The sequence below is a fragment of the Odocoileus virginianus genome, chromosome 3 (genome assembly GCF_023699985.2).
Source record: "Odocoileus virginianus isolate 20LAN1187 ecotype Illinois chromosome 3, Ovbor_1.2, whole genome shotgun sequence".
In the NCBI taxonomy this organism is placed as follows: domain Eukaryota; kingdom Metazoa; phylum Chordata; class Mammalia; order Artiodactyla; family Cervidae; genus Odocoileus; species Odocoileus virginianus.
The window spans coordinates 17,441,107-17,455,782 of NC_069676.1; the positions used below are offsets into that span (position 1 = coordinate 17,441,107).

The 14,676-nt window shown below is 53.4% G+C and overlaps 1 protein-coding gene across 2 annotated transcripts in view; it reads left to right on the top strand.

The window, feature by feature from the left end:
* The first annotated feature begins 1,765 nt into the window (after positions 1-1,765).
* Positions 1,766-14,676, top strand: part of SH3GL1 (SH3 domain containing GRB2 like 1, endophilin A2) — a 31,678-nt gene continuing 18,767 nt past the window's right edge. For both annotated transcript variants that reach the window (XM_070464951.1, XM_020895299.2), the window contains exon 1: positions 1,766-2,022. In XM_070464951.1, the coding sequence (XP_070321052.1) occupies positions 1,978-2,022 (45 nt within the window). In that variant the 5' untranslated portion in view covers positions 1,766-1,977. The remainder of the gene's footprint in view (positions 2,023-14,676) is intronic.

Here is a 14,676-nt window from a genome sequence, read left to right on the forward strand (position 1 = left end):
CAACACTGTTCTTTTTCTTGGAACAATTACAGCTTGTGTTTATTTATTAGCATGTTATTGGCTAGTGAATTCATTTCTGTTTTTACCGTCAGCTCCATAAGGACAGGAATCATTTATCACAGTATCTGCAGGACCTATTGGTGACTTATTCATTAGTATGTACTCAATAAATATTTGAGTGAATACATAAATATCATTTGATTGAACTGTGTGATCATGTCAGTTAAAAGCTTCACGTGGAACAGAGACCTTCAGAGTCAGTCTTCGAGCCTTAGAACAGGTTTCTTCAGCACCAATTTACTTTCTCAAGCAAAGCAGAAGTGAGAAGCAAATAATTAATTTAGTCCAATTTCAGAATTCTATTTATCTTGTAGATTGGATAATTACATCAGTAGGGTTAGTTGAAAATAATGTGGAAAAATAGGACATCACTTTGGGCAAGTCATGTCTTACTCAAGGTCTCAGTTTCCTTGTCTGAACCTTTAGGATATTTTTCTTTCTTTCTCTGACATTTTGGCACCTGAAATGATTTAGGCTGGTGGATCACCATTCATGGCATCCATCAAAATCACATGGGACGTTTTTCACACTATTCGTAATAGCCCCATCAGGATCTTAGGGAAAGAGGTTGGGTCATGTATATTTTAAAGCAATCATCTGATCTAGTCCAGTGCCTTCTGTAGACGCACTTGTAAACTTTCAGCAATCCTCTGCTTCACAAAATCACTCAACTCTGTCAGAGATTTCAACACTGAAGTTGCAAGCACTTTAGCTCTAGTCACTTTATTGTTCTTCTTCTTACAATTCGTAGTCAGACTTGTTATCCACTGTGCAACTGGCCCCAACCCTGTTCTTCTTTTTGGATTCATTTACTCACTTTGATTCATTCTTAACTTTTGATTCATTCAACAAAAAACAACTGATGAAAAAAAATCAATAGCAGTAAGCATGTATGAATCTGAGAAGCCTTCCTGGAGGAGGTGACATTACAAATAGAGTTCTTTAATGCACAAGGGACGGGAGGAAAGATTAGGGGAAAATGAGCAAGAGAGGAATAATGTTAGCAAAGCCCATAGGTAACAAGGAGCATGGGTTATAGAAATCAGAAAAGGTGAGGGGGCCAAATTTTATAAGCTTTGTAGGCCATGTCAAGAAGGCCTTAGAAGTATTCTAAAGCCAATACTACTGGCCTTAGAATAGGCCAGGGTAATGATGTGATCTGAATTATGTTATAGAAGCATTTTTCTGGCAGCCTTGTAAGGGATGAACTGGAGGGGAGAACCTGAAGCTGGGCACACCAGAGAGAAGACTGGTGGAATGGTCTGATCCGGGCAGAGAGACAGTTGGGTAGCAGAAAGGAGGTACAAGTCATAACCTGATGTCTGGTTTGGGCAACTGAATGAACACGGGACTGGAAGGGAAGGTGATGGAAAACCATAGAAGAACTGTATATAGCTGAGATTAGCGAGCAGGTATCTGAAGATTTGTAAACTCAGCCTCTGGAGTTCTACCTGCCCCTTGGCCTCCCCAGCCTCTGCGGAAAGGTCTAACTAAGCGCTTTTCTCGAGACGTCAGGGCCACCTCCGGGACTCCAGGGGTCGCTGCAGCCACTACAGCCCCTCTAGGCTCGCTCCGGTCCACTCATAGGCCGAGGCGGCCTCTCGGTTAGCAGGCGGGATGTGCGTGCACTCCCCCGCCGGCAGGGGGCGCGTGTGCGCAGACGGGGCCCAGAGCGCGCGTGCGCGCGCGGGGGCCGGCACCGGAAGTGTGCGGTTGCCATGTAATATCCTGGCCGCGCGGGCTCGGGAGGGTCTGAGGCGGCGCCGGGGCGGGCGGAGCTGGCTTGAGGGCGGCGGAGGCGGTGCCGAAGGGGCCCGCTGAGGCGCGCTGGGGGTTGGTGGCGCCCGGAAACCTGTCGCTTGCGCGGTCCCTCCGGTTCGCTGGGTCCGGGCGGCAGGCCCGACTGTGGAAGGCAGCATGTCGGTGGCGGGGCTGAAGAAGCAGTTTTACAAGGCGAGCCAGGTGAGCGGAGGCCGAGGCGGGGCGGGGTGGGGGCGGGTTGTATGCGGCCAGCCCCGGGCCCAGACTGCTCGGAGGGGGCCAGGCGATGCCAGGCCTGGCCCTGACTCCGGAGGGGACAGGAGGTAGTGAGGGGGCGATCTTGGCATGCGTCCCTCGCAGGGTGGGTACAGCCTAGGAGGGACAGGGTCTGCGTGCGAGGGCGCCCAAGCTCTGTCCGCCATGTGGGCTCCAGTCTCCTCCAGGAGGGTGGGCAGACGGTGAAGAGGAGCAGAGATGCACCCAGAGGTTGTTCCCGGTCGTGGCTCCCTCGCCTCCTGTCCTTCCCTCTAAAAGGTCAGGGAGGGAGCGGAGAGAGAGAAGAGGAAGAAGCCGTCCAGGCTGTCGACACTGAGAGCCCAGGGGCAGGGAAATTTTGCGTCTAGAGCAATTCTTTTTTTTCCCCCAAAGATGACAAACAGCCTTCTCAGTGGGCTGGGTGCAAAATTGAAAGGGTTGAGTGAAAAGTCAATTTCCCACTTCAGTTCCTCAGACATCCAGTCCCTCTCCCCAGAAACAAGACTGTCCCCAGTTACCAAAGAGAAGTGTACGCCTCTTCTTTAAAAAACCCCACGTAGTGGTAGCATGGTCTACATAGAACCATGTACTTGCTGGTTTTCATTAACTGTGTCTTGGAGATCGCACTAAAGTCAGAATTGTCCACCTCGGGTCTTTCTCTGTCCTGGCAGCCATCCTGGGCACTGTGGGGCATTGAGCAACACCCCGGCCCCCTCCCCGTCGATTTAGGAGCTCCCCCAGTTGTGACAACCACCAATGTCTCCCCATGCTGCCAGATGTCTTTAGGGGAACCCCCTCTTCTTTCCCCCCTCCCCCTAGAGCCACAGCACTAGAGCCTACTGCTCAATTCTGTTGTGTTGTTTTGTTCTTTTGAAGAGATAAGATGTCATGTATTTCATTTTCCTCTTTTGCTTTTCCTCTGCCTCCTGCTGGATCTTTTTAATGGGTACGTGATAGTCTGTTCCATAAAGTCAATCATGATTTTTTTTTAACTAGTTGTCTCCTGATGGATGTTTAGATTGTTTCAAGTAGTTTTCTGCCACGAACAGTATTGTCATGAATAGTGAGTATCTTTGCTCACAGGTAGGATTGGCTTTACAGGTTAAGTTCCCAGAAGTGGAACGTGGAATCCAAGAACGTTTACGTGTTCTACTTGTGATGGACAGAATAGGTGTTTTGGAAATTCCAGGCCCCGTTTTTCACAAATCTGATGAGAGCTGAGTGGATCCACTCTTCAGAAAACTAGGCAAATGTAAAATTCAGTTTACAGGCTCAGATCCAAAAAGTTCCCAGATTCCTCCATCCCGTAAGAATCTTAGGATAGACTCCAGGAAGGAACGAGCAATGGTCACAGGAATCCTTTAGGCAGTGCTGGCAAGCCAGACTTTAACCCATGACTTGGAGAGGTTGAGTGGGAGGGGAAAGAAGTGTGTCCCCGGTGATACACAGCCAGGACCTTTGGCCCCTTGAGGGGGAAAGTAATGATCCTAGTCAGGGCTAAAGATATTTGGGGTCTGTCTCTTGACTCCAGGCTAAACACTGGGGGAAGAGAAACTTAATCTAGATGGATTCTAGGGTTGTTGCTGAGAGTACAGCCCTGTGTCCCAGCAGGATGCAATGAGTGACCTGGCCCAGCAAGCCTTTACCTCCCCCCTCTGCTCCGCCTCACTGCACACTTGACCAGAGCACCTTGCAGTGCTGCTCACTATCTTGGACACTGATGTAGCCCCTCCTGTAAGAACTATAGGTCTTGGAAGAACTCCTGGGCCACCTTGTTCCAGGGTCTCTGGAAGCCCTCCCCTCCCCACTCTCAGGCACAAGGGCCCATGCCGGTAGCCCGTCCTGCCCCCAGCAGACCCACTGCACTGGAGGAACTAGCTGGGCCTCTCAGGGTGTCCACTTGAGCCTTATCCTCTCAGGGAAGGAAGAATGGCCTACATTCAGGCCTGAATGTAGCACTTGGGGGAGCACTGAAAACCTGGAAAGCTCAGTGCAGCATAAGCTGGTGGTTCAGATCAGTTTATTATCTCGACATTCTGGGACCCACTCCCAAAGAATCGCCACTATGGCCACATCCTCCTCTGAGAGCCGCCGTCTTGGCCTCGTGACCAAGTCCGTGTTGAATTGTGTTTTCAAGAATCACCCTGGCTGTATTCCATTCCCTCAGCAATAGTTTCCATAGACCTCCACTGTGGATCTGGAAGTGTCCACCTCTCTGTGTATTTCTTGTCTTGACTTTAGAAACACCTCCTTCAAAAAAAAAAGAAAAGAAAAAGAAACACCTCCTTCGTCCTCTTTCTGTGCCCTCAGGATAGGATCATCTGGGCCAGGTAACATTCCGGTTAAGTCGTAATATATATTGAGGTTCACCGCGTGAACATGTTTTAAACCAGTCAGTCTCCGTTGGTCTCAGTGAGTCTCAGTCTCAGTCTCACTTTATCTGGCCCAAGGGTCAGCATACTCCCCTTTCTACACCAAGGATTGGGGGGCATTTGTCTTCCAGTAGGACAGTGGTTCTCAGCCAGGGCCAGTTCCACTCTCTGGAGGACATTGGCAATGTCTGAAGGCATGTTTGGCTGTCTAAACTTGGAGGTAATTAATTGTATTACAGTGCAGTGGGCCCCAGATGTCAGCAGTGCTGAGGTTGGGAAACCCTGTTTTACAGTTTGAGAAAAGTGAGGATAATTTTACCCAAACCAAACGACAACAACAGAAATCCCTCCTGGGCATTCTTGTGGCAGCTGCCTGCTTTTTCTAATTCTCGAAACAAGAGATAACCAGATATATGCAGATAGACACGTATGTAAAACTCAGCACCCAGACACCACATCTCCTCTGCCCAAGTCCTCAGGAGAATCCCAGAGTATCTATTGGCATCTTGTCAAGCTTGCATCGGCACCTCTTCACTTGGGGGTGACTAACCCTTCTCTCTCCCCTTCCCCTCCGTGCAGCACCCCAGGGACACTGGGCAGCATCAGAGGCTTTGCCAGGCTTTGGGTAGCAGACGCTAGTGGCACTGAGTAGGTAGCGGCCAGGGATGGTTGCTAAACACCCTGTAACACACGGAACAGCCTTCTGTACCACCAAGAGTTATCTTGCCCAAATGACAGGAGCGCCAACGTTGAGAAACCCTGCTGAAACAGGTTCTTGATTTCAAAGGCTTGTAACAGCGTCGTCTCTAAATTGAGAAAGGTGGACGCGTGACAGAGAGCCAGGAGTAGAGAAGCTTGGTTTCTGGCAGGTCTACCTCATCGATGACATCGGTGACAAACCAGCTTCCAGTAGCTGGCACGAGACTGGCCAGTTCCGCGCCAGTTCCTCTCTGGTGAAAGCTTTCAGGTCTTAAACAAAATCGATTTGAACTTGAGTGGGAAGTTTGTGAGTTTTTACTTCTGGTCACTGACAGGCTGAGCTGGAGAACGTTGAGGAATCCATAGATTAAAGCAGAAAAAGAAGTAGGCATCTGTCCCGGGCCCTCTCGCGCCTCCCCATGTAATAATGCCAGTCAATACTGTCTGGTCTTTATGCATATCTGAACTGGGGGGAGATGCCTTTATGAGTCTTTCTGGGGAATAGAGGTGGGTCGAGGAACCCACTAGCGAGCTCCAGTCTCAGAAGCTCACTTGTCATTGTGGTGTGTGTGGGTGACATTAATTTCCGACAAACCAGCTTCCAGTAGCTGGCACGAGACTGGCCAGTTCCGCGCCAGTTCCTCTCTGGTGAAGGCTTTCAGGTCTTAAACAAAATCAATTTGAACTTGAGTGGGAAGTTTGTGAGTTTTTTACTTCTGGTCACTGACAGGCTGAGATGGAGAACATTGAGGAATCCATAGATTAAAGCAGAAAAAGAAGTAGGCATCTGTCCCGGGCCCTCTCGCGCCTCCCCATGTAATAATGCCAGTCAATACTGTCTGGTCTTTATGCATATCTGAACTGGGGGGAGATGCCTTTATGAGTCTTTCTGGGGAATAGAGGTGGGTCGAGGAACCCACTAGCGAGCTCCAGTCTCAGAAGCTCACTTGTCATTGTGGTGTGTGTGGGTGACATTAATTTCCACCTAAGCTGCTAACTGGTTTCCTGATCATTCTTGTGGCTGTGCTGTGTGGAGATCTGAGAGTGTAACTAGGGGTAGATCTGGCAGCTGCCTGGAATGCTGGCCTGATTTCTCTGTTTTTTTTCTTTGCCTGAAAGGAGGGAGAGAGTTTGAACTAAAAGATTGATTCCATCCAAGCTAGGAGGGGAACTCATGACCGCCGTATCCCGTAACTTTGAAGTTTGTTCGATTCTCTCTAGGCCCTGCGTTGGTGTGTAGGAGGAAAGATTGAGCTTCCTGGGAGAGACGTGGGGGTGGGGGAAGGACTAGGGGACCCAGACCCCAACTTGTAGGAGTAAGCAGTAGCTGGGGGAATGTCAGGGGTCTCCCAGATACTGCCTGCTCCGACCTATTTTTTAAACTTCATTTTGTGGAATCACACTCTTGATTTCCCAGCAAAGTACTTGGCCTGCTGAGTAACAGACATGGGTGATCTTCGGACACAAAAGTCTGGAACTTATAACTCCTTAAGTGTCAGCATGAATCAAAGTATATGTAGCCTGCGAGCGACAGGTGTCAGGCAAAGTCTGGGGGTGGGGACGGGAGTGGGAGTGGTCTCTGGCCCAGGCCCTTGAGCCCAGCAGCTGCAGGCATTCACCCCCGGAAAACCTGCCTCGGGACGGCAGACATGGGAAGGGCTTTTGGCCATGGCCTTGTCCACATGTGGCGGTAACTAGGTTAAGTCCACTCTTACAGGAAACCATTCCGCTGACTCATCCGTAGGAAGACCCTTGACCTCTCAGTGTCCCTGCAGGACCCTGGGCGGAGATGATCCCATCCTGCCTCACAAGCTAGCTGGGTGCAGTGCCCAGCCCTGTGTTGTAGGCTGGGCTGTGGAGCTTAGAAGCAATCCAAAACTGCCCTTCCCCGAAGGAAGCAGGGGCCTCTCATCTCCACCACTTCCCAGGCCTGTCTGTAAAACCAGGTTAACCTGACCTCCTGGGCAGGACCCACTGTTCGCCATCAGGGAGGCACCCCAGAATCAGGCAGCATCCTGCATCTCTTCGTTATTAACATGCCAGAACCAGGGGCTCATCATGTTCGGAATCCACTGCTCACAACCGCTGTGTATGGAGCCTGAAGTTCACTGTGACTCAGAAACCTGGGTGTAGTAAAGGCCAGTTTATCACAGAACTCAGTGGGAGTTGATCGCCCTGCCTCTCTGGGTGTGTTTTGAGGCCAGGCTGTAGGATACTTAATTATACTCCGTGTGCCACTTAATAACAGCCTGTGAGGTGAGAGGTTTCTCAGTATCTCCCTGCTCAACTTTAAGAATTGGAGGCTATCACAGTTTTGAGACCCCAGAACTGTCGCAGGCTTAGCAACTGAACCCAGAAAACAGTACCGTCCACCCACCTGTCCACCCAGCGTCCCTCCAGAGGCAGCATCCTTCGGGGCCCTGAGTGCTCTGCCTGCCCTTCCAGTGCCCCTTTGTGCAGCTCTCTGTGTCTCTCCTTAGAGGACAAACTGACAGGCTGCAACTGGGCCCTTTGGGCCCGCCATTTGCTTCTGGCTTGCATGTCTCATGACCTTTAACCCTGGGTTGGGGGCCAAAGTTAGTGCTGCCCTGGCCCCTATCTCCGCCGTCTCCTCTTTGTTGCCAATATCTTGAGACTGACCCAATCTAGGGAAAACTAGTTTTTCATTTGGGGTGCGCAGCCAACTTCCTCCATAGGGTTTCAGAGGCCTCAGGCCGTTGGCCAGGGCAGTGGGGGAGGAAAGCCCAGTTGTCTTCTGTTTCTGGTTTCTGAGGTTGGTGGAGGGGCAGGGGGAGGTTTCTGAGGTTTAAGGAGGGTTTGATACTGGAGCCTCCCAGCCACAGGAGGGTTTGGGAGCTCACAGGCCTGTGGAGGCATCTTGACCCGCCAGTCGTGCCCAAACCCTTCCCCGGAGAAACGTTAGGGGTGATGTTTCTGGACTTTTTCTCAAGCCGTCCCTGGAAAGCCGGATGGAGGAATGTGTCAGACTAGCAGCAGCTGCTTGCTCTCTGCTCTTTGCCCCTCTCCTTTCTCATCTCCTTCTTCCTCCTTCCCCTCCCCTCTTCTCTCCCTGCCCCCCTCCCCAGGGCTGAATTTACAGCCATTTCTCCCAAGCGCTGCACTTTGGGTACATTCTGCTCATTTCCTGTTGAGCGGTCCCCCAGGCTCCACAAGCCCAGGCTCCCAGAGGATGGCCTCGTCTTCCTTTTCCACTCAGCTCCTAGAAAAACCTGCTGACTGGGCCCGAGAGGGGGTCACGCGGAGACTCCCAATCACAGCAGGAAAACAGACGTGTGATTTCCTCCAAAGGACCTGACTCAGCATCAGTTGCTGCCTCCCTGGGAAGAGCTGCTGCCCGGCGGCTCAGACCTCCACACCTGGGTATTACAGTCGTCCAGAGGTGCCGTGCCCTGTCCCGAGTGTGAGACAGCCCGCCCAGGGGCCATTGAGGAACTCAGTGAATATCTGGTGGGCCGAGGGACATTTGCCCTAAATTGTGGGTTGTGAGAGTGCAAAAGTGGGGTGTCCATTTGGGCATGAGAGAGAAGGCAGAGCTGGGGCCTGCTGAGGGAAGCATCCCTGGTGACCCGGGGTGCCATGTCAGCTCCACCTGGCATTCAGCACCTTCCCCACCCTCCCAAGAGCATGGCCAGCACACTCCAGTCCAGCAGGTCTGCTTGGCCTTGTAACTTCCATCCTTCCCCGCCCTTGTCCAGCTCTCCTGTCCACTTCCTGTTTGCCCTCATCCTCGCCACCTCTCGGGTGCACTCTCTGGAAGCACTTCTCCCTCCCAGCCTCTGGCCCAGTGGTCTCTCTCCCCCATGCTGCACATCGGCACATCCTCACGCCCAGTACTCTTTCCTCTCATTGGGCATGAGCTCCTGAGGGAGGGGGCTGCCTGGCGGCTGGTGACAGGCCCAGGTCCCCACAGGTCATGGCTCACTGAGCAAGTTGTCAGGAACAGTGGACGCCTCCCCAGAGCAGGCGTGGGATGGTCTGGTGCCATGATGGTACCTGTGTGAGGCAGGGTGGCCAGCAAGGCCTCAGGTCTCACTGGTTTAAAAAATAAGGAACAGGTCCGACTGGTTTAAAAAATAAGTCATTAGAGCTCAGAGGTTGTCCCCTTTGCTTGGAATCTGCTTTGAGGGCTCCAGGCCCAGAGGAACCTGCACTTGATTTTGTCACAGGCAGTCTCTGTTGTTCCGACCCCACAGCCAGATCCAAACTTAACGGGAGGTGCCTAGCTTCCTGGGGAAAGGAGGTCCATGGGCCCAACCTCTCTGGCCTCAGAAGCCTGCTCTCTAGGCTCTTGGACTTGACCAGGTCCTATGTACAGCCCTTCCTTGTGTGGCTTCCACCCTTGGCCGCCTTCTGCCTCTTCTCCTGTTCCCTCCCACAGGCAGCCAGCTTTCTCCCTATCCTCTGCCTGGCCCCGTTGGTGCCCTCTGGGCCTTCTCCTTCTGGGACCTGAGTTCCCTCCCTGGCGCCCCTCACCCGTCCAGATCTTCATCCCCAGTCACAACACACCCAGCCGCCCTCTAGATGGTGGTCCCAGACTGGCTGGCTGGTACAGGCAACGCAACAGGCTCTCCTAGGCCCAGTGCACCTGAGGCCCAGCCCTGACCTTCCCTATCCTTCCCTGTCCTTGCCCCGAGGACCTGGGAGCCTGCTGTATCTTATCTCCTTGGCATCTGAGCCTGCAGTAAATACTGTGCACCAACCTCTTAGCCTGCGACCTGAATTAATTCGTTAATTTGACCTTCAAATAGACTCACTTTTTAAGTTTGTTTTTAAAAGGGATCTTGATGTTATTTCTTACAATAAATCATAGTAACAGAATCACCATATACAGCAGAAACAAAGCAATGTAATCAATTCTTCCTGGATTCCTGACCTCTGAAACTGGGGTCTGCTCTCTCTTGTGAAAAGAATTGTGAAACCATAAGTTCCCCACCGGGGACTTTACCTGGTAGTCCAGTGGTTAAGACTGCGCTTCCACTGCAGTGGGCACGGGTTCGATCCCTAGCTGGGGAACTGAGATCCCACATGGCATGTGACACAGCCAAAAAAAAAAAAAAGCCTAAAAATAATTTATTTTTAAAAACAAGCGTCCGCCAGGAAGTTTCTCCTAGCCAGAATGAAGGGTAATGGAAGGGGATCATGTCAGGACTAACTTTCTCACTTGTCCCTTGCGTTCTTTCTTCTCTTGGCACCCCTCCCCTGCCCCTTACAGTCTTCATATGGAGCCAGGAACTCCTGCAGGCTTGAATTAAGTCTCAGAAGAGAGAATTCTGGGGTGAGGGTGGATTTCCCGAGCATCTGGGGCGGAGGAGCCCTGACAGTGTGTGGCCCTGTTCAGACTGTGCGCTTAGTTCCCTGACACCACGCTGGCCAGCACAGCTCAAGCCAGTCCCATGTCCTCTGAAGCGGGAGCAGTCGACTGATGATTTTTCTCTGGTCATTTTGGGTCTTGGCCCCAAGAATTAGCAGAGACTTAGGGAAGGAAACCGGGAACTCTCAGGCACCACTCCCTCCCCGTCCCCTGCCACCTGCCTCCCCACTCTGAGGCCCCTTGGCCGACCCCAGCATGTGTCCATCAACTCAGTGGCCTCAAGTTGTCAGAGCCTTATTTGTTGGAAGTCCTGCGGGCAGCCCTGGCCTGTCAAGGCCACTTTTTGTCCAGAAGAGGCCAGCTGAGGGAACGGGGTCAAGGATTTCTGTGTCCCCTACCCCTAACTGCTGGCCTGAGATTTACTTTTATCTCCTCTCCTGGGGCATTTCCTCTAAGCTGGGGAAGTCTTGCTGTCCCGCAAGGTCAGCATCTCGCCCCCCCCACCCCCAGGAGTCTTGGAGGAGCTGCAGCTCCCCACCCATTGCCCCTCTACAGCTCGGTGTGAGTGATGCCCCAGAGGCTTCTCTGAGGTTCCTCCTTCGCCCCCAGCCTTGATGCATTTACTTCACACACCTCTGGGTTCCTCATCATCAAGCTTTTCCCGCCAGTGGCCTCAAGGGCAGCCAAGTGCCCTGTCCACTTCACCCCAGAGCACCTTGTGCCCTTGGCCTTGGCGGGTGGTAGGTAGGAGGCACTGTGGGTTTGGGAGGCCTCCATGGGATGTTGTGGCAACGGGATACGTTGGGGACCCAGGGCATAAGGATGCTGTTCCAGGGGACTAGGGTGGAGGGCCTTCTGCCTGGTCTGAGTCCAGGAGGCCACTCAGCTCCCAGCCATGCCTGGAGGGGAGCTGACTGCTGTCCAGGCAGTGTGCGCTCAGCTACTCCCCCACGCCAGGCAGCGCTAGTGCACCATAAAGGGCACGTACCTTTTCAGGCGCTTGAGTTGGTGCTAAACTGTCTCGGATGTCAAGCGAGAGGTAAAGAGTGACCAGCTGATAGCCAGGCACCCAGGAGAGCTTGAGTAAACATGCGTGGCATAGTTAAGTGCGGAGGCCACTCCCTGATACGTCACCATGATGAACTCACCACTAAAAAAGTCCACAGCTTTGTTTTGCAAGTTCACACCGCCTGAACAGTGTCCCAGGGCAGCTTTTTTGTCCTGCTCTTTCCGTTCACACTGCTGGTGCCCTTCGTCCACCCCAAGCCTGTGACTCTAGTTCACTTCGACAGCTCCCCGTGGTCCTTTATGTGTTGACCACAACGTGTCCCTCCCCTGGCAGCGGACACTGAGGCCACTGCTGCGTTTCTGCTCTCAGCGTGGCAGTGAGCAGTCATATGGGTGTGCCCCAGGTGAGGTTCCAGAGTTCCTCTAGACTTCTGTGTTTTTGTTTTTTTAATTTTATTTATCTATTTATTTGACTGCAAGGGGTCTTAGTTGTGGCATGCAGAATCTTTAGTTGCTGCAGGTGGGATCTAGCTTCCTGACCAGGGATCAAACCTGCATTGGGAGCACGGAGTCTTAGCCACTGGACCACCAGGCAAGTCCTAGACTACTGCCCTTTTAACAAGCAGGCCCAACCTGGGAAAAAACCACCACCTCTTCAGCTGGCATGACACAGTCAGAGCACATCAGCTCAGGGCGGGAGGGCGTCCCAGACCCGCGCGGTGGCTTAGCAGCTGAACTAGGGCAAGTGTGGTGACGCAGGGTCCTGTGACATGCACGCCCAGTACGGAGAAACCAGGAGTGACTCATGAGGAGACGACCCGGGCCTTGGCCTTGAACGTGGACACGGGAAGGAAAAGGGAGAGCAGCATGCAGGTTTCCCTGGGAGGCCCTGGGCACTGGGGCCTCGGGGTCACTGCCTACCCTGCAGTGGTCCAGGAGCCCAGACACTGCCTGTCTATGGACTCAGCCCTGCCAGGGGAGCAGAGGCTGTCTGGGTATGAGGGGGAGAGGAGGAGGCCCTGGCCCCTAGACCATCATCATCAGGTGACGAGGGATTGGAATATTCTTCCTGCTCCTAGCTCAGGAAGTGGCAACACCAGACATGTGTCTCAAGATGACAACAGAGAAGGAAGATTTGGGGCCCAGGGCAGGGCAGCTTTTCTCCTGCCAAAATCAAACTATAAAGGCATTGCCAAAATCAAACTATAAAGACACCCCAGCTTAACGGGGCACGGTCTCCTACACACAGAGTGTAAGCATGACTTCTTGGGGTGTGTACTGGCATCATCTTGAAAGACAGGCCAACTCTTGATGTGCCATGACGGGGTGGGTGGGACATCCTGGGAGTCAGGGCAGAAAGCACCCCAGGGTGTTGAGGGTCAGCCAGCAGGAGGAGGTGGGGCGCCCCACAGGCTGGCAGGAGCCATGCTGGGCTTGCTGCCCATCTTCCTCCCTCAAACCCTGTTGCTTTGCTTCCAAGTAGAGCTCTAGAATGTGTGTCGCGGCCGCCCATCCACAGTACACGTGTACCGTGAACCCTCTGGAGTCTGGGCTGGGGGCTTTGGGTGAACAGGGACAGCTGGGACCACAGCCTGCTGGCAGCACAGTTCACGCAGTGTTCACACGTGTCCTGGTGTGTGCAGAGGGCCTTCACTCCAGAGACGGGCATCTTCACATCCCAGTCGTCCAGTAGCTCTGTGTGTCCTGCCTCTGAACCGCGCCTGTGCGGGCACCCGCCTCCAGCTCCCTACCCTCTTGGCCTTGTTCTTCCCCTGGGCTTTGCATCATGTGGGGAACAGCAGACTCATCTTTGCAGAGCAGCTCGTGGTTCTTGAAGCATGTTCCTAGCCAGACCCCACAGCACGTCATCATCAGCGCCCCATTTTACATTCAAGGAAACTGAGGCTCAGAGGAGTTGACATTTTTAAGACCCAAGGCTGTCTGCGATTCACACCCCTGCTGCTGCCTGTGTCTCAGCCCCGCCCCAGAGCTCGAGGGCACACCCTTGTTCTGACTTGTTGCTGATGCACCTGGTTGGTGGTGTTTTCCCCAGAGGTCCTGAGGGCGGGGGTCTGTTATCTCAGCAAATACTGATCTCCCATCGCCTGCTGGGCCCTGTCAACAGCAGGCAGCTGGTGGGAAGTTAGCATCTGGGGACAGGGCACATGTAGGTGGGGAGAGGAGGCTATCCCGGGTGCTGTTGGCTGGAATCAAGGTGACAGAGGAGATGGGCCCTGAGAACTGCCCTCCTTTGTGGCCCAGGGTGGGGTGTCCACCCACCACTGGGGCACAGACAGTAATGTCAGGGAGTGTGTGGGCCAGTCCTGCTGTGCCTCCTGAGAAGGGGGAGCTCCCTCCCCCGGTGCTGCCACCACAGGGGATGGCGGTCAGGGAACAGGAGCAGCAGGATCTGAGGCCCACCTGGCCCTGGCAGCCCCTCTTGGTCTCCTCATCTTGTGCCGAGATTCCTTCCTTCCTGCTTCAGATTTCCAGGACTGACTTTGCAGGTCAGAAGGGAAGGTACCTCTGGACAAATAGGGTGGGGGACAGAAGGAGAAGTGGCCATGCAGGGTGATAGGGTGCTGGCATCTGACTCGTGGCCCGGAAGGGGACGGGTCACCTCCCCTGGCTTGCCGTGTGCTGTCCTAGGATTGTGACCCACCCAGTTGCTTCTGGTAGCCACACCTGAAGAAACTGGTCTCAGTGGCCCTGAGTCACCTGCTGTCACCGCCCAGCTAGTGTGCCAGATAAGGGTGCGTGCCTCAGCACCCACTAAGAGCTTCTGTCCTCCCCTCGAGCCTACCTTCGATGATCCACGAACCCGGGTATGTGGCCTCTCTGGCTGCAGTCTGACCAGTTTGGGGGCTGTTTCCCTTTGGCCTTCAAGTCTGTTTGCCTCTCAGTCCTGTCCTCCCAAACTGCAGGTGCAGCCCTTTCACGGGGGCTTCTGTTGATAGGAGACCACCCCACTTCGGGACCAGAGTACCCTAGATACAAGTCAGCCTGGGCCCAGCCTTTTGTTTTATTTTTGGCTGTGCTGAGTCTTGTTGCTGCACAGGCTTTCTCTGGTTGGGGTGAGCGGGGTTGCGCTCTAGTTGTGCTGTGCGGGCTTCTTATTGCGGTGGCCTCTTGCAAAACACAGGCTCTCCAGTGCTCGGGCTCAGTAGTCGCGGCTCCCAGGCTTTAGAG